Source organism: Durio zibethinus, chromosome 6 (genome assembly GCF_047325235.1).
Source record: "Durio zibethinus cultivar Kanyao isolate XHJ-2024 chromosome 6, ASM4732523v1, whole genome shotgun sequence".
NCBI classification, from domain to species: domain Eukaryota; kingdom Viridiplantae; phylum Streptophyta; class Magnoliopsida; order Malvales; family Malvaceae; genus Durio; species Durio zibethinus.
Window position 1 is genome coordinate 35,020,814 of NC_143167.1, and position 24,891 is coordinate 35,045,704.

At 32.5% G+C, this 24,891-nt stretch overlaps 3 protein-coding genes across 5 annotated transcripts; 1 reads left to right on the top strand and 2 right to left on the bottom strand.

Moving 5' to 3' along the window:
- Window positions 1-1,699: 1,699 nt before the first annotated feature.
- LOC111285288 (heat stress transcription factor C-1b-like) lies at window positions 1,700-3,175 on the bottom strand. Its single transcript, XM_022874648.2, has 2 exons — window positions 2,785-3,175; window positions 1,700-2,684 (listed from the first exon to the last, which is right to left on the bottom strand). Exons 1-2 carry the CDS (start codon window positions 2,995-2,997, stop codon window positions 1,869-1,871), a joined length of 1,029 nt encoding a protein of 342 aa, XP_022730383.2. The 5' UTR covers window positions 2,998-3,175; the 3' UTR covers window positions 1,700-1,868.
- A 6,071-nt stretch (window positions 3,176-9,246) lies between these two features.
- On the bottom strand, window positions 9,247-14,997 carry LOC111285666 (kinesin-like protein KIN-13B). 2 transcript variants are annotated; one of them, XR_002689756.2, is made up of 12 exons: window positions 14,660-14,997; window positions 14,384-14,560; window positions 13,862-14,056; window positions 13,361-13,468; window positions 12,950-13,027; window positions 12,788-12,869; window positions 11,577-11,736; window positions 11,195-11,497; window positions 10,623-10,841; window positions 10,053-10,539; window positions 9,902-9,970; window positions 9,247-9,816 (listed from the first exon to the last, which is right to left on the bottom strand). XR_002689756.2 is itself a non-coding variant. In XM_022875220.2 (12 exons), exons 1-12 carry the CDS (start codon window positions 14,789-14,791, stop codon window positions 9,640-9,642), a joined length of 2,184 nt encoding a protein of 727 aa, XP_022730955.2. In that variant the 5' UTR covers window positions 14,792-14,993; the 3' UTR covers window positions 9,247-9,639. The 2 variants fall into 2 exon arrangements, 1 of the variants encoding a protein (XP_022730955.2); XM_022875220.2 differs by having other exon boundaries at window positions 9,902-9,967; window positions 14,660-14,993.
- A 4,234-nt stretch (window positions 14,998-19,231) lies between these two features.
- UBC37 (ubiquitin-conjugating enzyme 37) lies at window positions 19,232-23,099 on the top strand. 2 transcript variants are annotated; one of them, XM_089763259.1, is made up of 6 exons: window positions 19,232-19,515; window positions 19,611-19,680; window positions 19,767-19,872; window positions 20,326-20,424; window positions 20,517-20,648; window positions 20,731-23,099. In XM_089763259.1, exons 1-6 carry the CDS (start codon window positions 19,380-19,382, stop codon window positions 21,715-21,717), a joined length of 1,530 nt encoding a protein of 509 aa, XP_089619385.1. In that variant the 5' UTR covers window positions 19,232-19,379; the 3' UTR covers window positions 21,718-23,099. The 2 variants fall into 2 exon arrangements, with proteins under 2 accessions (XP_089619385.1, XP_022730717.2); XM_022874982.2 differs by having other exon boundaries at window positions 19,233-19,515; window positions 20,517-20,651.
- The last annotated feature ends 1,792 nt before the right edge of the window (window positions 23,100-24,891 follow it).

Sequence of the window (24,891 nt, forward strand, 5' to 3'; positions counted from 1 at the left end):
ATTTCTTTGGAAGTCAAATCATCCTTATTGAAACTATGACTTAATCCAGTTGATTCATTTTTAATAGTCTGCATTCAATATATTTAAAGTTAAAACTCAACATTTATAATTATTTTTTTATTCTCAAACTATAACTTCCTTTATTAAAAAAAAAAAAAAAAATCACCCTCACAAATGTTTATCCATGGGAGATTTTCCAGGAAATGAAGTGAACACCCTTTCACTCTTTCAACCCAACAGTTGGGCTGCGTCTTGCTCAAATTGGACTTTAGGGATGGGCTTCCCATGATTGATAATGAAGAAAGCCATTGTTTGAATATTTACAAATTGCTATGGACCCATGCTAGATAATTGGGCCCCAAAATCATAACGGAGACAAAAATGGTAAATTTTAAGTACAGTGCCTATCTGGGGCTTTGACTGAGAACCTTTAAGCTTGAAAAGTCCCCACTATTGCAATCCACCACAATACTTCCACCCCCCGACCACCAAAAATTCGACCTTCAACTATTGTGCATTCATATGTATTTTAACTAATTTTTTAAAGTTAAAATTTATTTATAATTATTTATTTATAAAAATTTATAAAAATTTTATGTTTATTTAATTATTATGTGACAACATATAAAATTAAGACATTTACAAAACATTTAACGTAAAGGTCTATTCTTGAGAGTCGTAGCATAATCGTATGGTGTGTAACCACTCCTGCTCTTTCAAATTACATACCAAACCATCACGATAACACGTGGTGGGTCCTACGGCAGTGATGAATTCATTGTCAACCATGTTACACCCCTCCGCTTAAGGTAAAGCATTGGAAGCGTACACGTGTCGAACTCAGTCTAACCCACTCTCTTCCCCAACCCACATGGTGACACGACCCACATGTCAGTGGTCCCCATCTCAAATAAAAAGGTTTTGAGATTCCAATGGAGCCGCTCCTTTCCATTATTTACAACTGGGTCCGACTTCCCCTCCCCGGGAAGCCCCAGCCCAAAAGCTGTTGGGTCGCACTTGATCCTGCCCTCACGTTATTCATTCGTCTCTCCAGAGATTATTAATGTTATTATTATTATTATTATTTTAAATTTTAAATTATGTAATTTGTGTATATTTTTATATCATTTTTATTGTATTTAAAATCATTAAAGTTTTTCATATGTTGATAGTGAATTTTTTTAATTTTGTGAAAGAAATTTTAAAAAATTATCACGTTTTATTTTTAATTATTTTTAATTTTTTGTATTTTAAGAATTTTGACTTTCTACTAATAAAAATGTTAATATTGACCCTCACATGGACACTATAATTATGGGGGAAAACTACACTAAAATTTAATATCATATTAAAAATTTAACTATAATTTAAACGTCATATATGATATAAACCCTAACCAAAAAAATACTATAAATAAAAAATAATAAAATACATGGCAAAAATTCAACATGCCCATGCATGGTATTACCATTACTTGTTTAGAGACTAGCATGCGTACTTACGACATTGACATATTCAATTAATTGGAATAAAAAAAATATGGCATTTCAATTTCAATCTTGGATATGAAATCCAGTACATGCTTGCAAAAAAAAAAAAAAGTATGTTATTTGGATTTAACTAAAAAATATGAGCATATATATGAAGCTAACTAGCAAATAATAATATTATATTTACATTCTCCCCAACTTTTTTGAGATTTAAGCATGTAATATAAGCTCTTTATTAACCTTACAATTAAATCATTTTTTATATACATAAATCAAAAAAACAAAACAAACAAAATTGCAAAATAAGCAAAATCTAAAACCAAAAACAAAAATCAATAGGAAAGATAGAATCCAAGATATAACATGTAAAGCAACTAACTAAAAGAAAAAATTATCCCCTAATGGAGAGAATGGATAAGGCGGTAGTAGATGCGCCTCCATTCCTGCCGCCGCCATTTCTCCAAAATAGCCCATTTGCCCTTTCTTATCACCATACCCTTCTATACTACTCGTCCCCGACGAAGACACCGCCATGCCACTTTCAATCACTGACGGAGCCACCATAACCGCCGGAAATTTGCTTGTTACTGTGGCGCAACCATAGTTCATGACCTGTCCAACAATTTGTCGATTATGCCCCAACAACACTTTGGAGTCCTCAGGCAATGGCGACGACTGATAACTTGAGCGAGAAAAGTTGTTGTCAATATCGAATCCATTTTCCGGGGAAGAATTTACTCCTGGATGCCCTTCTCTTTCATCTTCAGATTTCACTGAATTATTCGAAGCCGCCAGGCTCGAAGACGATGAATACGAGGATGGTGTCATCGTCATCCGCCGCTTCTTCTCGGTGTTAAGTTGTCGTGTTCGTTCCTTTTCGAGCATCATACGAAGAAGGAGGTCAGGGTCATCAGCAACTTTGCAAAGAAACGACATCATTTGTTGCGGGCGTCGCTCCGTGACTTCTAAACGCTTGTTCATGCCTTGTAGCTCTTCTTCCGACGACTTTTGTTCCTCTTTTAGCCTCGCTATTTCCATGACTATTTCTTCATCGTCTAAATCCTCCGCTTTCACTTGCATGCAGGGATTTTTATTATGCTTTCTCCTGACTATGTTCTTAAGCAAATGCTTTTGCCCTCGGAGAAACCATTCATTTGCAAATTCCCACTTATCTGGATCCACCTTCCTGAAACCCTAAACACCAATTCCAAAAATACAAATAATAATAATAATTAAAAAAAAAAACTTGAAATAAATGAATCAACTTAAAAACATTAGACAGATATCTACTTACATAAGTATTAAGCTGGCGAACGAAGCTAGAAAAATTGCTATGCTTGAAGAACAGAGGCAAGATCCTCCGAGAGAAATCTAAAGGGTCGATGACTATGAAACTGTTATTAGCTTTGCCCCAAGTGATCAAAGTTTCAGTCATTGGATCATTGACCATCTGATAAGTTTTCACAACGAACGGCGCAACAATATTAGTGTTACTGTTACCCTCCATATAAAAATATAAAAATTAACCTTTTATGTCTCTCTCCACTTCCCTGCAACCTTTAAACAACAAAAAAAGGCTTCCTTCTTTCTAAGCCCAAAGAGGAGAAGACGGCAGAGACAAATTATGTGAAAGGCAGGGGGCGGAGTTGGGTTTTGCTGCCTTTGCCCTTCGGGTGTTTTGAACCAAAGGTTAGAGGTAGAACCGTAATATATAATGGAGGCCAATGTACAGTAACGAATGGGGTGTCGTGGGTCGAATCAGGACGGCTTTGATATTTCCTGGGGTCATGAGAAGGGGACCCACATGGCACCGCCTTTCTCATCGTTCGCTACACGTCATGGTCCCATTGGGTTAGATATTTTCCAAGCCTATTAGACTTTTTATAATGTGCTTCACACATGAGCGTGGGAGGAGGGTTTCGCCTGCGATGTGGTCCCCTAAGGGTATAAACAATTTCAGCTAAAAGACAAGAGGGCTGTAGTTGTGATTAATAGTCACTTACTAAAAAGAGAAGATAATAACATTTTTTTTAAAGTAGGACATCGGGAACTAAAAATCTGTCAAATTTTAGTATTTGTGATGTTAATATATAATTGGTCTCCTTAGTCACTCCTAGGCCTCAGTGGTCCTACCAATTAATTATAGCTAGTTTGTTTTTACTTTTTCTTTTTTTTTTTTTTTTCTCTGGTTCAGTTTCTCCTTAGAGATTTGACTTGAATGTTCATTAACATTAATTTTTTAAATTTCATTAAATGAAAATAAAATTTTTAAAGTGAAAGAGATTAATTTGGAATATGTAAAATGATTTTGCTACAATGTTGATTCTAGCACTGTGAACTGATTCATTGTGATTTAAAAGATATATTCAAGATAAAATTATTATTTTTTATTCATAATTGTGTTATATGTTAATGTTGATAGATCTAAACTTTTTGTTTTATTGATTATATTTTAAATCGCGGCAATCATAATATATATATATATAAACTATTTTTTATTGGAAAACAAAATTGAGGTTTTATCTTTACGTTTTTCTATGAGTAGATGTTTTTAAATTTACATTTCATGGATATTTGTATTTGATTTATGTTACAATGTTATATGATTGTTGCAGTTGTATTTGGAATATAATAAATTTAACACGTATGAATATATATATTATATTTAATTTGGAAGTATAGATGTAGTAAATATGATTGATAGCAGACATAAATTAATCTTAAAACTAAAAACATTTATGAATGGAGAGGATTAGGGTAGACCCATTCCATAAAGGAATACTTTTGACAAACTTTTCTTTATTAGGATGTGTAATAAGAGACTGTTTAAATTCTTTTTATGAACTTTATTATACAAAGAGCTAAAAATAAAATGTGATTTTGTGTGTTTCACCTGAAGCATGCAGTTGTATCATTTATTAACATGTGAATTTGCATGTAAATCGTGACAATTGTATCATAAATACATATAAACCATACTAGTATTATGTAATAGTAGTGAGCAACCAACTTATTTATTTGTTTGTTGATTACCTTAATGCAAAATAATTATCTAATAATGTTTCTCATGTACACAAATAATTGACCGATCATGTGGTTCACATATAAAAATAATAGGCTTGCCATACAACATAAACTCCATATCATATGCATAACATAGCTATCATTGATGAGTTGGTTTAACGAACGAGAGTGAACATGTGCTCTAATAGCATGTTAAATGTTAAAGCCACATAAGAAAAGGCCAGTGAGAGAGGCAACTACAGCTCCAAAGGTTTATTGAATTGAAAAGTAAGTTGTTTAGTAATATTATACTAATAAATAAATAGTAAAAAGTGGCTTCGGAAAGGAATCCGATTTGCCGTCGTGCGTTGGCGCATAATTCTTTCAAGACTTATTTATTTATATTTTCTTTCAAAAAAAGCAAAGGAGTAGTTGTCGCTTCCCCGTTGGTCCAACGGCTACGGCCGACCTTTTTTTAAAAAATAAATAAATGAGTTCTTTTGGGTTGGGGCTACGCCCTTGCGGAGCAGGTCTATGTACCTCCAAATCTGTGCTTGTCTCCGTCTTATAATAACATTTTCTTGGTTTTTGTCTTTTTTTTTTTTTTTTTTTAGTAGATTCCGTCTCAACTCATGAATTTCGTATTTTTTCTTTCCTTGAAGCTATGAACTTAAAGCTTTGAAATGAAATTTTATATCATTATTATATATACCCTTATTGAAAATTTTGCTTTAATAAATGGTTTTAGGGAATAATTATTTTTACCAAGTTGGGAGCAATTAAGATGATCGATCAAGCCTTTTAATTTGGCAAGTGAATATTTGCAAAGTGATATACAACTTATCAAATCATTTTTCAAAATGAATTAATGCTTTACTTCTATTATAGATATATATATATATATAAGTCTTTTATGTTTATGAAGTTCCTTTTATAAAAGAGGGTTGCCACTCTGACCCAAAAGCAAAAGGGGCAAATCCGGTATCAAATCTATAACCAAGGGGGTGTAATTAATTGGCTCTACTGTCACCACCACATGTATTCTATACAGAGTCGTGAGTGATAATATTATATCCAATGAATCCATTAATCAAGCAGGTTCTAGCTGATAGCTATTAATTAAAATGGAAAAAGCTTACTTAATCAAAGATAATGTTCTGATTTTTGGTTGGTTGAATTAATTAGATTCGGATTTTCTTAGGGTCTAAGTTTGATAAACAACTCCAAAACAAATACTCTACTCCCTCATAGATTAGACAATTAATTAAATCACCAATCTCATGTCATTTGCTTAATTTCATCATAACTCATAAAAATGCAGCTAACCGACTTGATAATAATAATAATAATAATAAGAAGAAGAAGAAATGCAGCCAATTGTCACAATCAAACACTCCTTCCATGGTGGGTAATTGTGATTTACTTAGATTTGTGGGCCATTTTTTAATCTGTTACCAGATTGCATTTTAGCTTAAGGTGAAGATATATAATCGATACAATTGGGTGCATGAAGACAAAGGAAGTATTACAAAATCTTGAGAAAAGAAATTTTAAGGAGCAATCAAAATTGGCGTGAAAAGGATCCAAGGTTTTGAAGGGAAAAAGAACTATAAAAGACACTGGGTTTGGGACAATGATCAATAATTTGTTTTTAATCACAAAGATATTTGCTGCTATGTCCGGTAAGAAAGAAAGTAGCAAATCGGGCTCTTTAGACTTTAAAAGCCTTTAGTACTTATTTAAAAAAAATATATGAAATTTAAATTTTAATTTAACTGATTCATATAATCATTTTTAAAATTTGACATTTAAAAATTTTAAAATTCAAATTATAATATCCTTATCTTCTTTTTCTATCATAAAACTGTAACTTTTTTTGTTAAAAAAATCAATGAAATATGAAATTCTAAAATCCTCTTTTTAGGGGTAAATCAATATATGGATCGAGCTGCCCCTAAATTTTCAAGTTGGATATGATTTTAATTCGATAAAAATAATGTATTGAACTTAATTTTTTAAATCTATAATCTTTGGTAATTAACAATTGTCTAGAGGCATTTGTTAACCCATTCTTTTATACTTATTAAAAACAAATAAGATGATTCGCTTGCACTTGGCAGAGGGCTTATGGCATTGAATCCGAAAACAATTGGTTTCTTTTTTTGTTTTTTTTTTTTCCTTTTCTTTTATAATGCTATTAAATGCCATGAAACAAATGAAGTGAAAAAGATGGAATGTGCTTTTCATCTGCCCTTTGAGAGGAAAACTTGTTTACTAGCAGCACGAAGGCCTCCCATGGATTCAACTTGGAATATAGACAAATCTTTACTACATATATAGATTTTCAACTGCCATTTCAAGGTATTCTATTGAAAAATTAAGCAATTTGATTCTTCCTTGCTTTGTATAAATATATATATATATATATATATATTCAACATGGCCCATTCAACTTATAATAAAATTTCAAATAATTATTATTTAGAATCTTGGATAATTCAATATTGGGTATCATCTTGAAGGGGTATGTATGGTCTTAATATCTCCGTTAATGAAGTCTAAAAATTACACGTATGCAATGAAGAAAACAATATTCCAAAGTTCAAAGTTGGATTAATATCTGTAAAATGAAAAATATTGGGTATAATTCATTCATTCTTTGTTTCTTTGTTTTGCAAGCACGTGAAAGAGAAAATTGTGAGATGGTGCTATGGTATTGGAATTCTGAAGCCTCTGATGTATTAGACAGACACTGAAGATTCAAGGCACACCATCAGAAAGTACAAACCAGGAATAGGACTTCCATAGCTGCAGCAAATTTTCAAGACAGTAACGTTGAGAGAAAAACCAAGAAAAAGAATTTGAAGAAAACAGTTGCTCACGTCACAATGTTAAAAAGTAGAAATCCCCGAGTGCTGCTTATACTCATCGAAAGGACAATAATCAAAATTTTGTACTGAAAATTAAAAGAGAAAAGAGTCCCACTCTTCTTCTTCTTCTTTCATTTGTCAATGAATTCTTTTCTTCGTTTGGTCGTGTGATATTTATCAATAATTCAATATTCTGTTCCTACAGGTGAACATAGAAAAGCACAAGTCCCAAAAAGCATGTGTCCTCTCATGTTCGGATGTTCCTTAGATGAATTGCTCCAAGCATGATTTGGAATTTTTCAGTACCTAAATGAGGCCAGGTGGACGGTTGATGCTAATTTTGCTTTACTTTATGTCTCCCAATTATGTGGCAATAAAACATCCATCATTCTCTTTTCTTTGGTTGGATTTGGACACAATCGGAATTTCATCTGGCCCTGTTGGGTTTTGCCAGATTGCTATACTTGAAGAAATAGATGCAAAAATATATAGTAATTTGAGATATGACACTAAAAACCTGAAAAAGGGAAAAAAAATTATACTCAGCTTTCCTGAAATTCATGTTGAATGAGAACCAGGCAATCCTATCAAACAAATTCAAACTAGTAATTGTGAAGCAAAATGATTACGAAATACTGAAAATAATTGTTCTAGACTACTACTTTTTTATTTTGTGGACTATATGGCTAACCCCTTTCTCTTTTCAGTGGTTTTGAAACAAATCTTGTCGTCGACATGGTTAATAGAACTTCAAAAGGTCAATGAAATATTGTCCAAGGACAGGGAAAGAGCCTCAAACCTTGAAATTTAGGCTAAATATTATCGTATGGTAGTTGTTGATTGATTTATCTGTTTAATTATTTTTTTTATATAAAAAAAATTTTAATCTAGAAATAGAAAAACTTTTTATAATTTAAATTTCAAACATACATTTTTTGAACATACTTGAAAATTCTAAAAGAGTTCAATGGTTTCTCATATGTCATAAGTTGAACAAGGAGTGGAAAATGTGGAATTTAAATGAAAAAGAAAATTAAAGAGAGGTAACCATTTGATTGGATGGTCTACATTGTCCAATTGATAATGGGATTGGCGGTAGGTAAGAAAGGAGGCAAATGTACTTTGAGGAATGGGATATCAAGCAAAGAATATTGATGTATTGATGTTGATGTGATGAGCCATGGGGATGAAAAGGTTTTATTTTTGGAGTATAATTGAGCCACTTGGTGAATTCAGACCACAGAAGGATTGGAGACGTTGATAGGTCAGTGAGATTGTCGTTAATGTATGTATGTACGTATGTATATATATTCAAGGTGTCCATTTATATTAATAAAACCATAATTTTCTCAGTTCAATTATTCAACAGTTATATAAAATCATAGTTAAACAGTAACGAAGACGAAAGAGAATGTATGTGATTGCGAATTTTCTTAACTGACTAAAGTACTTTTGAAAACTAATTTCAAACATCTAATATATAAATGACAAATATAAAAAAAAAAAAAAAAAAATTATCAAATATACTATCAATGTAATTTTTTAATTCTATAAATGAAATTAATATGATAATACATGTCTCTTAAAAAAAAAAGGGTTGTCTCCTCTTCCTACTCACTTACGAATTAAAAAGAAAATAAAGAGGAATGGGCTGTTAGTGGAATATAATCTATAGAAAAGGTATTTGGGTGAAGTGAGGTCGTGTGGTTTTAGATTGCGGGTTGGGTTTCAAAAACAACACTGGCCCTCCCCTAGAAAATGAGCCCAACTTCCCACACGTGGTCAGTAAAGATTACTAAAGAACAACGAAATATAATGCAAACAAGTAAAAACCAGACAGGAACAACCAAAAATAGAAAAAGTCGTATAAAGCTATACCAGGACAAGCTTAAAAACACAAAAACAAGGTGCTTTATTATTAACAATAACAGTACACTGCTGTCTGCTACAAAAATTTTACATATTTAATAACGGAGGAGCAATGCATATAAATATATACATATATAAGATATTTCTATGGAGTGCGGTATAACTCAAAAGCCACAACAGTTACTTGAAGCATAAAAAATGGAGGAAGAAAGAATCAACATTCCACTCTCACGACCCACTCTAATACGAACTGTAATTCTGTAACCAGGTGACAGTTTGCGGGTCATCAACTGCCTCACCATCAAGGAAGAAAATCATCAAATCATATGCCGCTTCAAATCCACACACCTAGCAGTCCCAGGCCAACTGCATCGGTGGATTTCATGAGCCCTTTTCTACAGATTAAATCAGTTGCCAGAAGATACTAAAACATTATACTCATTTAATCGTTTTTGGAATTGAGCCAAGCGGTTCTGCAGTTGTAGAATTCCTGCAGCCTTCTGTGAAAGAATGGTGTTTAACTTTGAGATATAATTATCCAGCTGATTGCCTGGTTGGTCAGCTTCAATTAGCAGATTCATTTCCTGCAGGCAAGATAACAATCAGAAGTTCAGAACAAAGGTAATCAAGGCAGATAATAGAATAAGCTACAGCCAGAATGTCAGTTACCTCCCTAACAATCTCTGTTGTGTCCTCCACTTGACTCCGATGAGCAGATACAAGATCTTCCTCTTCCTACTAACAAACAAGACCAATTTCATTTCACAATTAAATACAATTAGGGAAGAAAATCAGATGTCCAGATTTTGATTGATGGTACCTTCAACAGGGCACTCAAATCATCATATAAATGGGAATTGTTATCATCAAAGATGGTAGGATCCACACGCTTTGACAAAGCATCAGTCTTCAGCTTCTCCTCCAAAGAAGGCATTTGGTAGGTCAGTGCCTTACTATTAATTTTCTGCAACATCTTTTGTTGCTCATATGTCTCCTCAAAATCATCCTCAGCCATGCCATTTAGACCATCTCTCCGGCCCTTGAAACAATCTGAATATGGTACAGCCAAATTTCCTTCTATCCTTCCACTAGGAACATGATCCACTTTAAAAGGAGGAGATATATCTCTTTCAATCTGTTTGGACCACCCAAATTTGTTCTTTTCAAAAGGAACATCGGTTATATTATCCTCAAATGTGTCAGTTGGTAAAGGTGATGCCAAGGACAATGCAGTCGACTCCCTAAGATTTGATAATGAAGATGGCATATCCTTCTTGGAGTTGTTCCCTTTTGATAGGCTCTTCACCCTGGAAGGCAGGTATCCACAGTATTATTCAAACACATGCATAAGTCACTTCTATAATGCAATTTTAATTACAGAACCACATACCTGTCAGCATATCTGAGTGTATTCAGGGTATGTTCACATGATCCTGAGCTCGGTGAAATACATGATATCATAACGGTACGTGAGTCACCAACAAATGAGTCTCTAAGGACTTCAGTCAGCTTACTTCCTCTGAAAGGTATGTGACCCTGGTCATTGTCGAGAGCTCTGATGCATTCTTTTAAAGCAAGTAAACTTTTATTAATTTCAGCACCTTCCATTCTGCAGAAATATGAAATCAGCATGTTATGATTTGAACAGCACATTGTAAATAATGGTAGTCAGAGCATCCCAAATTATACGCAAAGAAAACAATAACAACAAACTAAGCCTTATATCCCATAACTCTGGGGTCAACTGTATAAAAGGCCAAAAAAGAAATCATGTTTGGTCGTAGTTTTGAATCTTCTTGAGCCACCCATTTCTATCAACATTTGATTATCTAGTTGGTGCACTTTCTGGCCTAGTACCTCCATGGAGCACTTCAATGGCTCTGTAAATATGCTTATGCAATTCATGGTACCATTGCTTTGAAGAAGTGTGATCCCACATTGCATGGATTCAAAATTTTTTACCTCGTCTGTTTGTCATTGTCAGTTGTGTCTGCACCACGCTCACTTCCAGCAAGATCTATGAAAGAAAGCTTCCCTACAAGTCTAGCAGGCTTTGTTTCACTGCCATCAGCTGATCTCTTGATGGCAAGCTGAAGAATAGCATGCGACCTAGAGGATTCCTCATTTGCTCCAGTAGTGCCAGTGCTTCTAGTTGCATTTCCTCTCTCAATTAACTCCTTGATCGTCTGAACATCTAATACCTTGTACTCTTGCAGACCTACAATACATACTTGTTGTTTACCATCTTCTCTCATGCAAAGCTTTCTGCAAAAAGTACAAATCTAATCAGAGAACTATAAAACTATAGGACAATTTGCTAGGTCTCCATATGAAAATAACTTACTTCCGATCATTAAGCAGATCAAAGACTTTTCCCCCATATATCTCAAAGAAACTGACAAAGAGTTGGAAACCTTGGTTCCGATATGTATGGTACATTAATCTTAATATATCTTGAGATGCTTTTAGAGGCAGTGGCTGCATGGTATATGTCTTTCCACTTCCTGAAAAATAGAGGATCAACTAAATGTTCGTTTGCAAGAATATAAATGGAAAAAAATTAAGATATGGAAAGTGGAATCTTGTGAACGTTGGAAAAGGACAAGAATTCAAAATATGGAATGCCAAGCCAAAATGACCCATACGAGATGTTATTTTAATCCACAAAAAACACATTTGAAAGGTGTAAGCCTGAACTAATTAAGAAATGGGCTTTTCCAAAAAGGTTAAAGATGCAAGTTTTTTATCACTTAAAAGAGAATGTAAAAGGAATTAGTTTTCCATTTATTTTATTCAAACGAAATTTTTAAATACTGAGCAATGGTTAGCCTTTCATATCATTTATTAAAAAATTTGCAACAGGTAAATTTGATAATCTGAAACAGCCCTTTTAATATGCATACATACACATTCACCCAAATGATAGCTTTAGCATTTTCCATTTCCCTTTTAATACAATTTATGTGACAACTCAAACACCATATACAGAAAGACAAAAAAAACAAGAACCATACCTAAAGACTCCAGAGTATAATTACTGGTAATAGAATCTAAAAGTTACATGTACTTAGTAAAGGGTAACAGGTATAAACACCAGGACAAATAAAAAAGAACCAAGTAGACAGCATTTAGCTCATAAATGACAACTTGGAAGAGGAGTCAAATGTGCTAAACCAATAGAAACACTTTCACATTTTGGTCACCATGAGAGTAGGAGAAAAGAGATGTAATTGTGACTATTTATAAATCAATTGTAACACTTAAGACTCCTGAAATTAGAATCAATAATATTTTTAGTCAGCGTTCTTCCCTTCCCAGAGAAACCAAAATTCTACTTGACTTCAGATTTTACAGTCTTTGTCAAAATTTTGCACAAAGAACATATAAAAGCACAGAAATTAAAAGACCAGCATTCAGCCAAAATTTTTTTAAATATCTGGTACTAAGCAGAAACAAAATTACAAGTTCATAGTGAGAAATGATTTTATAGAAGAGAATTTTTAGAATTAAGTGCCTTATCCACATAAATTTCAAATTTAGGATAAAACCACTTACCTGTTTGCCCATATGCAAAACAAGTCGCTTTTGTTCGATTGAAAATTAGTGGGATTATCGGCTCCACAGTCTCAGAATACACCTAGAGCAATAGAAAATGAAATCTAGTGAAATTAGCTGAATGACACATTAAATGTTATCCACTTCCTGTGATATACTCACATCCTCATTGCTAACATCTTCATTCAGTACAGCATCAAAAAGAAATTCATGCTTCTCAACATATTCTGTCAGGTCAACCTGCGGGCATCAATCATTAGACCTCATGTAAAAGACTGCTACTAGATCATATATAATTAACCATGGAAGAAGTAAGTTTTACAGCTGGTGGAGATTATCATGAGTCACGGAGGATCTAAAATAATATGTCAATTTGGATTTTCCATAAAAATCAAGGCAAAGAGCAATTAACTTCTTTGGTTCAAATTTTAAGCAAGTAATCTCTTGAAAATGCCAAAACAGCATACAACTGTGGGTCAGGAGCTCAAGTTAGAAAGTCCACCAAAAATTAAATCCAAACATCTACATCATTACACAACTGTAGGGAAAAAGAGAAGCCTACCAGCTGCTCACCTTTAGTCTTTTTTCATGAACCATTAGTGCATTCGAATTTGCCTCTATATTGATAATATCTTCTTCTTTCTTAGCTATTTCCTTTTTGTTCAATGGTCTCTTGCGCACCTGCATTGGAAATTATTATTAGCTATTTTAACAATGGCAAAACAAAAGCGAGCAAGTGTATATGGTTTTCTTTGCCAATTTCAACTGTCTATATTTGATCCTATTTGGTATTAATAGCAGGCTAAGATTTTCATAATCTAAAGCATATCTTTTGAGGTTTGATAGTGCAAAAAGCATGGCTCTCTACGTAACATTCAATTGTCTATAAAACAGCAACTTTAGTTCAGATCATCAATTCATCACTCAGTTTAGCATTAAGGTTCTCAAAATCAAGAGTTCATTGCATTCTTGGCACAAATGATGGATCACTTCGGTACAGCACTCATTCAAAACATTGAAATTAATATTTTCTGTGTGATATATAAAATGAAAGTAAGCATTCAAGTAGCATACCACAACTTTAATCTTGGCAACATTGTTAGCTCTTTCTTTATCCACTGAGATGCTTTTAAGAAGGTTATTCTCAGCCATTCCACGTGGCCTGTTTGGAAGTTTGTTGGTAGACAAATAAGGTTCAGAATCATCAAAACTTTTACCACGAACAGGTTTCTCAAGCTCGTATCCTTCATATAGGTTAGGAACCTGCGACTATAAAAAGGACTAACAAATTTACTATCCACAAAAGAAAAGCAAGTTTCAAACAATAAGTAATTTTAAACGCCACAAATTATTAATATAAATCATTGTTTAATAGTTCGTCAGGTCAAAAAATGCTATGAAAATACAATGCAGCTATCTAATTACCAATTACATCACTTGATTAACCTGAGGATCAAATCAAACATTATCATGGAACAACATTTAGTATTAGTTAGCATTTAATATTTTATTATAACACAGCTAAGCAAATCTATGCATTCATGTGTGAGAACAAAACCGGAAAGCTTTAATCTAATTGAAGAAATAGAGTAAAACCTCGGGAAGAAGCTCAGTATCAAATGAATGCAGATCCAGTAAGCCGGGGCTGAGTTCACTTGGCGACACGTACTCATTGCTGTTCTTCCTCAAACTCGACGACCTCGAACAAACGGGCGGTGTCCCCGGCTCGGGCGATTTCCTGCTTATTCTTCCCTCGCCATAGAACCCGAACTCCTAACCAAAAAGCAAAAAAAAAAAAAAACGCCGCCTCAACAAGAAATGCAAAATGTAAATGAGAAGAAAGAGAGAGTGAGAGGGAAAAAGATCGAAGACCAGAGAAGAAGGGAAATTGGAGGACTCAAGCCATTTGCTGTTAAACGACGCATCGAGGAAGATATCGGAGTATTGTCGTTGATGATGCGCCGTCGAATTAGATCTCGCCATCTGTCTCCCAACCACGCTCATTCTCTCTAGCCGGCCGTACAGTAATTCGCAAAGCCAAAATTGAAAAAAAATAAATAAAGAAATAAAGAATAAGAAGAGAGAAAGGAAAGCTAACGAGAGAAGACGAAGTAAATACAAGTGATTATTGGTATGATATTGTTTTGAAGCTTTCTTTTTAAAAGTTCAAACTACCAGTACTAAATTTGAATAAGCGATTGTGCATGTGTGGGTGAGCCTTTTTTTTTTTTTTGAAATTAAGGGGCGAGTGGGACACGGGAAAGGGGAGGACGGAATAGGACTAGTGGCGGGGTCCACGCGTGTGGTGCTTTTGAATGGGGAAGGCAAGCAGAATGATGTTTTTGTTTTGGCTGGTTTTTGTTTTTGACTTTTATTAACGTATTCGGGATTTTTTAAAGGAAAGAGTGGTGGACCACGCTCAAGAAACAGCGCGTGCTTGCATTACGGGTGGACTGGCTGTTTTTTTTTTTTTTGGGTGGGGGGGGGGGGGCCTGGGCAAGAGCGGCGACAGCCGCTTTGTTGAGTTAGTAAAGTGTCAAACTGGGAAGTGGGGTGGCGGCCCTTGTTGCCTTGGGCAGAGTTGTTGCTCCTCACGTCGTTAACTGACGTGGGAAGATTTAGTGGATCGCGGACTATGATTTTAAATCCTGCTTGGGCCAGCGCTCACTAGACGGTCCATTAACCACAACTGGGAGGGAGGGAAACTTTGATTTATTTTTTTTTTTAACTGGGAAAGCAATACTCCAACTAGGACCGGGAGGGAAGCTTCAATTTGATTTCAAATGTGTCAGTGCCATATTTCCCTTCTAAATCAAAACGAAAGTAGGCGTATTAATCACTTCAGTTTTAACTTTTTTTTTTTTTTCTTTATCATACTAGGTTTTAGCTTAAGTGATTTGAGTAGAGAATTATCGGTTCAACTATGCTTGATGCTCCATTGTCTTGGTAAAAAAAAACACTATGCATCATTGGCATCTTGTTTACCAAACTAAATACATGCTTCTTGTTAAAAATAATACAATATATAATGTCTGAATATTACCAATTCATAAACTCTATCTAACATAAATATAATGAATTTCACATTCACCAAGTATCATTCAAATTTTAGGATTATATCTTTGGGAAAGGCTGAGAAAAAACTGAAAAAAAAAATCAAAATTTAATGTTCAATTTGATTTGCATCAATTTTTTTAATTCAATTTAATTTTGATTTGATATTAGATGTTTTAATTCGGTTTTTGAATCATAAAATTAAAAAAAAAAAAATTACAATCAAATTATATTTTTTATTAGTTTTAATATAACTTTTAAATTTTTATAAAAAAATTAATTATTTTATAGTTAAATCTATTAATAATATTATTAAAATAGTAAAAATAAAACATTTTAAAAATATCGATGAATCAAATCGAATTGATAAATTTTTATTTGAATTAATTAATTTCAAAATAAGTTGATTTGAATTCATATTAATTTTTAAAATTTTAAAAGATTATGTATTATATGAAACAATTAAACTAAATTAAACCGTTATCATTTCTATAAAAAAATAAATTAATTAAACAACAAATTAAGAAATTTTGAAGAAGTGAGTTTTCTTTTTTTCTAAAAGTAAATGCAAGTATATTTACTTATTATTGTATACATCAATGATGGATTTTTAAATTAAATAAATGGTGTTAGATGGTTGTTACAACCCATATAAATATATAATTAATCGAGTTCAGGTCGATATAATATTAAATTTGAATTTAAGCTTGAAATTCGGATCGAACTCGATCGTGTTTTAATTTTTTATTTCAAGTTCAACTCAATATATAAATTAAGCTATTCAAGCTCGTTTAATTAAGCTTGATTAACATGTAAAAAATAAACTTAATTTTATATTCAACAAAAGTTTGATTATTTGTACTCAAATTTAAATTCAAGTTCGATATATTTTTATTAATTAAAATATAAAAATTCGATTAGGTTCATGAGCTATTCAAACTAAATATAAAAATACTTAAATTTGACTTAATTGATAAATCGAATTACTCGAACTTAACTTGATAATAATCAAATTGAATTTAAATTTTATTCAAGTCAAACTCGAATAATTTACGAATATTAATATATTATTTACACCTTTAAACTCTTATGTCCATTAAATAATTTATTAATTTATAGGGTTTAAATTCCACCGTCCATATACTATATAATAATTTTAAAAAATACATCCTATTGGAGATTGTTGAAGGAATGATGTAATTTCAAATTTTTTAGTTTTATGAAATTCAATAAGCAAAATACTACTTGAATTTAACTCGTTATGTTATCGAGTGATAATTATTCATTATCAAATTAAGTTATTAAAGCTCAAATTATTTGAGTACCAAGTTGAGCTAAGTTTAATTTTTTTTTAATACTTAACTTAAGTGATTATACTTAAAATGCAAATAGTCGAATTGTGAAGGTGCTCCTTAGTCCCTCATAGGCTAAGTAAATGTTTCTAGCAACAGTGGATAATTTCCTGCAAGTAGACATTATTTCCCTTTTTTATTTTCCAATTATGATTATACATTATAATGTAATTATATTTACAAGTTGCCGCATTTTCCATTTTTATTTTGTTCGATACTTTTATGGTATTTGGTTTGGAAGAGAGTGGTGGAGTGGAATGTTTTAATATTTTCTTTTACGTGCAAGTGCATTGAATGCTTCTCAAAATTAATTTTGCATTAATTTAGTATTTAAATTTTTTTTTATGGCAACAAGTTTTATAGTAAAGTCATCTATAAAACAAGATATTTTTTCTTCTTGGTTCATTAATTTAAAAACTTTGGTTTTAAGATTCAAAAAAGCAAAAAAAAAAAAAAAACCTTTTAAAAGGAAAATTTCAAAAAATGATTTCATTGTATTATTAAACGATTTATTGCTTTTATTACAAAACATTCCTTGAAAACAAAAAATTTTGGTATTTTAGGACTAAATCATAAGTTGTATATTATCATTTTTAAGATGTAATATTTAACAAATATAATATAATTAAAATTTAACATCTGTAATTATTTTTTTATCCTTTTATTATGATTTTTTTGTAAAAAGAAAGTTATGAGTATAAAATTTTTTTTTACGTGAACACAAATTTAGAGAACTAATTACATTAGAATCCAATTAAAAACATAGTTAAAAGAAAACATGTAATTATTATAATAAATTAGTTACACAATTTGTGCATACGTTGCTTCTAAATTTAATTTGTAGTCAATTAATGCATAAATTTCGTAAAAAAAAAAACAAAAAGCACCCCATCCCTAAAATTTACTCAGGCATTTGATTAGGGATAGCAACGGATCGAGTCGGGGCAGGTTTTTGCTCGCCCCGAACCTGACCCGATTTTAAATATACAATACACGAACCGTACCCGATCCGATATTTTTTCATTTTAAATACCTGACCCCAACCCGATATTGTATAAAATCAAATCCGATCCGACCCGATCCGAAATTAATAAAATATTATTTTAAATATAAATATAAAATTAAATATATATAATTAAATATAAAATTAAAAAATTAATTAAAAAATATTTTTTTTATATATATCGGGTCGGGTTTGCTTAAAACTCGACCCCGACCCGAACCCGAAATTTTTTTTACTCTACCCGACCTACTCGACCCGATACCCGATTTTCAAAAAAAAAAAAAAAATCGACCCTAAGGGGTCGGGTCGGGTCGAAACCCGACGGGTTCGAGTGATTTTATCCTCCCTACATTTGACAATCCGAGAAGCTCAAAAATTTAATTTATAATCAATCCTTACCCTTAATCCATTTTAAAACAATTCAGTTGTTGTCATTATTTTATCTTTTGAAAATCTCTATAAATCTGTAACAAATTTGGTTTTATTTGGTTTTCTAACATAACGCTGTTATGTAAATATTTTGTATTTTATTTTTTTAATTTATATAGATATTCATATAAAAATATTAATAATTAAAAAAATTATCACTCATGCATTGCAAGATATTAAAAACTAATAAATAAGAATAATCCACACCATTGCAAAAAAAAAAAAAAAAAAAAAGCCTAATAGAAACACATTATAAATAAATAGTATAAAAATTTTTTAAAATTTTTTATTTATTTTTTCATAAAAAAATCAAATAAAAAAAAGAGTATAAAAGTAATGAGTTAGTAAAATATTTCATAAATTATTTGAAATTAAATTTAGTATTTAGTGTATTTATATTATGTTTATTTTGTTTAAAAAATATGTAAAAAATATCATGTCAAATATGAAATAATTTTTTATTTTTATTAAAATCATATATATAATTTTTATCAAAATTTTAAATAATTTTATTTTCGTATCTAGTGTAAAATTAACAAGTCTATTTGAAATTCAATATGACATCATTTTCCCTGAATTTTACGAGGGAGATAAGAATGTTGAAAACCAAAAAGAAAAACATCATTTGAAAAGGTTCACTTCACCGCCCGCGCGAAACTCAGAAGACCGAAAATTTCATTTTTAAAGCTGATGAAAAAACAAGGCCAAATAGAAAATCAAAGGCTTTTTCCAAATTAGAAGAAGAAGAAAAAGAATGGCACAAGCAGCAAGGCTTAAACTACGAATGCAAAAGGAGCTAAAGCTCCTTCTCACAGATCCTCCTCATGGCGCTTCCTTCCCTTTTCTCTCCCCCCACTCTGATCTTTCTGATCTCTCCTCCGTCAACGCCCGTAAGATCAATTTTCTTTTAAGTTACAATTTTTTTTAAATAAAAAAACCGAGCAATTAATTGAAATCCAAAATCTGGTTATATGTTGTTTATCAGAAATAGAAGGCCCTGAAGAAACTGTATATGCCAAAGGAATTTTCAAGATTAAGATTCACATACCTGAAAGGTATAGCTAAGTTACAGAATGAATTTCATTTTTTCTTTGACATTTTAAAATAAGAAGAGGCTTATTGGTTTTTTTTTTTTTCAAAGGTACCCGCTTCAGCCTCCGATTGTGACTTTTGGGACGCCCATTTATCACCCCAACATAGATAATGGAGGTCGAATTTGCCTTGACATTCTCAATCTTCCCCCCAAGGTTAGTTTTGTTTTGTCCCCTCCTAAATGTTCTATTACTGGATCATTCTCTTACATGCTTTGATTATATTTGAGGAGAAAGTGGAATGGTTAATTGTTTGTTCCAAAAGCTTATTAAACTGATGTCCAAAGGACACAATTTTTACGTTAAGTTCTATAATGAAGACTTTAGGTTTCTATTTCAGTCAAAGAATGTTGAAAATGTAAGGGCTCAGTGATCTTTATGCAAATGGATCATGTCTGAAGTTTTTCAACTTTCAATTTCATTGCTTCAAGCCTGTGTTTCAGGTTTATACGTCTTTTTGGCAGTAGATGGCACCGTAAAATTTATACTCAAAGACCATATTTGCATCATTGGTTCTTCTTTTATTTCATTTCCCAAAATGGAAGTTCTGTTTCTTTCATGCATCTGATATATGACATGACAAGAAGGGTCTGATTCTCATCCAAGCAGGGGGCATGGCAACCTTCGTTAAACATTTCAACAGTGCTTACAAGCATAAGGCTATTGCTCAGTGAACCAAATCCTGATGATGGCCTAATGTGTGAAGTAGTAAGTGCACATTCTCTCTGATGGATTGGGTTAGGCTGATGAATGGAAATTCCTTTTTTCTTTGCTTTTTGATATGTTTGATGAATTGGCAGAGTAGGGAATACAACTATAATAGACAAGCTTTTGACCATAAAGCAAGATCCATGACTGAGAAATATGCCAAGGCAGGAGGTGGAGAAAGCAGTTGTAGCAATCAATGCGCTGAAAATAACACAGATACAGGGGTGGTACTAGCATTTGATTTGTTTGATTTTTAAGTTTTCCTTGTATTGGATTCTTTGTTTTTCATGCTTCTTTTGGTTGCAGATTGAAGTTCAAGGATTAGACAAAGAATCAGAACATGGTACTAATGAGTTTATTCCTAGCCATAAAAAAACACATGGCATTAGCCAGAAGTTATCACTCGAGTCTACTCTTTCAACCAAGAGAAAGGATGGTGATCAGGAGGTGAATGAGGTTCCTAATCACCACTTGTTTCCCTGTGACGAGAGAAATCAGATGGAAGGTAAGAGAAAAAGAGAAAAGGAAAATGATGTGCTGAATGAATGCAATCTGAACAATGAGAAAATTAATAGAAACGGGCGGAAATCATCTCTGAAGTCTTCTAGTCAATTCAAGGACGATTTTGATAACAAGGAGAATGTGGACCCAAATTACTCATCCTCACTGAGTCAACATCAGCCTTCTTTTGGATCATTACTTTCTCAGGCTAGCCGCAATCAACAACTTGACCAGCATCAAGATGGTAAATCAGCAAACATCAGCATAAAGAGCAGTTCAAAACTTTGTCAAAGCCAGAAACAGCAATTTGGGTCTGTGGAGTCATTGCAAACATGTGAAAATGTGAAAATTCTTGGGATAGTTGAAGAGGATTTTGTTGATAGAAAGGAAAACGTCTCTGCTAATACAAAATCGGAGAAGCTTTTACTGAGACTGAAAGGCTTATCACATAGACAACAAGAGAGTAATAAAGAGAATGTGATGCCACTATCGAAACCCCAAACTCTTGCAAAGAGTAGGCTTGGTGGTAAGCTATCTCTAGGTTCTTCAACCCAAGTGCAACAGGATTGCGGAGGTTACCAGAAGCAGCAGTCTCATCAAGTTGTTCAAAGTTTGGAAATTGATATGGGGATAAAGCAGAAGGGAACAGAAGAAACAGAAGAATTTTCAATATCTGAAACTGTAGTTGTGCTAGATAGTGAAGAAAGCGAGGAGGAAGGGCATGGTGCCCTAGTGAGGACGAGAATGCCACTAGCACGGAAGCGCCTGGGGAAGTGGAGAGTTGAGGCTTGAAACACATAGTTATAGTTTCCAATCTATGCGAAGTCTCTAATATAATTTGGGCTCTTTTTGGTATTCGAATAGATGCTTCCTTGAGTGAAACTTTTTTAAAGTGTTTAAAGACTCAAATCTCAATGGTGCATAACATGATTGATGGTTGTATTCACAATAGAATCAAGGCAAGAGATTTTGCATTTTCATGTATTTCCTTCTGTTACGTTTATGAGGAAACGTTGAATCCAAAACTAAAAGTCCATTTTGGTTAAAATTACTCCAATAATCTGATTCAATTTTAGGGTTTATTTTGGATGCCCCGTGAATTCAAAATTGCACTTAACCCTAAAGAAAGAATTATTGGGTAAGTAATAACTCTATAATGTAGAAATAAAAGAAACCAGGGTGGAAGGAACTTAGAAATTTCTCCACCTATAAACGCTCAAGGACTCGGGTGCTGAACCTCCAGATATTAGAATTGAGGCCATTGGGAGACCGACTGAGATGAGCACGAGTCGGAGAAGGAAATTACAAATTACTGGTATGATATTTGTGTTCAACAGGATATTTATTCGATGGGTTTAATTTTATGCAGTAATACTCTGTTGGGATGGTGCTGTTTGATTAATGCCTTAATGGGTACTGTTTAGATAATTCAATCTTCGGAGAAACATGTTGCTTTGATAAATAGGTTATGTTTTTCTGGTTTGGAATTTTATTGTCTAAGGGAGTATGATTTATTATGACCACCTTGGTTTACATGGCCGGAGTGGAAGAGGCCTAAACCTGGGCTTTGACCTGATATATTTCCTCAATTTAGCCCTATGAAAACACCATTACCAGCACCAATGCCATATGATCCTCCCGAAGAAGATGAAGAAGAGGATGAAAAGAAAGAGAAAGAGGAAGAAGATCCTGGAAAGGAAGAAGAACCCGAGAAACAATAGTTAGTATTTGCTGCTGCTGCTACTGCTTCATTTTTTTTGGTAATAAGTTTCCAATGGTGGTTACCACTTGCTTATGCGCCTAGTATTATAGTCATCCGTTTTAGAGCATGGTGTGAGTGATGTCTCCTAATTGGAGTTGAGGGGATTGTTCAAGCGTTTTCTTGGGACTTGTTTGTCTTATTCAGGCTAATATAGGGAAACTTAGGCCTAAGTTCCTGCTTTCGTAGTATCATAATTCGCAAGTCTTTCTGATATGAATATACTTGTTTCTTTTGAATACTGTGTTCTTAGCTGTTATTTCTTGTTCATTTGTTTCGATGACTAGAAATTTATCGAGAACGTGAAATTCAATGATGTCAAATTCTAAGTTCAAGATTTTGAGTGCAATGTAAGGGTTAGGAATTTTATTAGTGGTTATCTTGATGAGATATTGGATGACGTGAAATTAAGCTGCTTCTCATGCATCTATGATGTGAATCGTAGGCTATCCTCTTGTGCAAATAGCTGACCTCTTCCTATGATTTAATTCTTGCTAGATCTGCAAGACAAATAAAACAGAAATAATCTTAGATCACTTCCCAAGCCCCAAAACAGAGTTTGCTTGATAAGTTTTTAACAGACTTCTAAGGCTCCATCTGGCATTAATTAAAAAACCATTTTTATAATGGAATTGATAAAACTGATAAATGTAAACACTCAATTTGATTCAGGTACGAATCAATTGAATCTGATCCAACTAAGTAGGTCCACTTTATTTTTTTATTTTTTGTATTTTGTATATATATATATATATATTTGTTTTTGTATCTTATGTATTTATTTACTATTACTATTTATTAATATATATTTATTTTTTTTATTTATCTGTTAATATATATTTATTATTTATCTATTTATATATTATTATTATATATATATGTATTTATTATTATTTATCTATTTATATATTATTATTTATCTAATTGTTTTTTTTAATTATCTATTAATATTTTTTGATTTGATTTGATTTTATTTTCTTTTTTTCTGTTGAGATTGTGATGGAAATTTGAAATCTTACCGTGAATTTGGGATTCAATCAGAGTTCATATTAGATTCAAGGATGGAATCCTAATCCAAGGAGTAGTTGGGATTGATCAAAAATTTTTCTGATCAATCCCTATAAATAGAGAGAATCACAAAGATCCAAACACACAAAAACGCAGACACTGACTGAGAGAGAGTGAAAAGAGAAAGAAAAAGACGTCCAGAAGGGTCAGAGGCAATTTCAGGATTTTTTAGAAATTTTTGCGAATTTTTTTTTGAAAATTTTTGAAAAATTTTTAAATTTCGGTTGAATTTTTTGGCGAAGTTTAAATTTTTTGGTGACTTTTTCGGCCAATTTTGAATTTTTCAGCCAGTTACCCAGTTTTCGGCCATAATTTCCAGAAACCAATCAGCTTTCCTATGAACTTTCGGTAAAAAACCTAGATTCAGTCAAAATTTTTAGAATTCGACGAGATTCAACCAGAGTTCTTCGTCTATTTAGAGAGAAGGGAGAGGAAAAGAAGGGAAGAAAGAGAAGAGGAGAAGGGAATTCTGAAAAAAAATCGACCTTCAGCTTTATATACCTTCCCAAAACGACGTCGTTTTTGCGTTAGTAAACCCACATGATCTGCGCGTTTTACCAAGATTCCACCCGACCCGAGTACCAACCCTCGTACGACCTGCGTGTGACCCGAGTGTGAAGCCGAGTCGAGCCGAGCCACCTACACCTGAGTCGCGTCTCCGAAGCCGTTATTCTTCCTAAAGCCGAGTCGAACCGAGCCGTTCCTAGTTTTTTTATTTATTTATTATTATTATTATTATTTGTTGATTAGATTAAAATTATCTAGTATTTTTATTTTATATTATTTTTATCTTTATTTTTATTTTTATTATTTTTTTAAATAAAATTTTTTAAAAAATATTTTTAAGAAAAAGTTGAAAGTATCAATTTTCCTTGAAAATAAGCTTTCTAAAAAATATTTTTGAGAAAAAGTTAAAAGTATCAATTTTTCTCGAAATTAAAGTTTCTAAAAATTATTTTGGAAAAAAGTTAAAAGCATCAATTTTTCTTGTATAAAAGCAATCATTTTTTTTTCTTTTTATTTTCTTGAATTTTCTTTAATGTTAAATAATTCGACGATGGAGCCTCTGCAAATGAAACAATAGTTTTCTTGCATACTCTTGAGGTGAGGGAATTTTCTCAATTTTTTGTTAAAAGTAT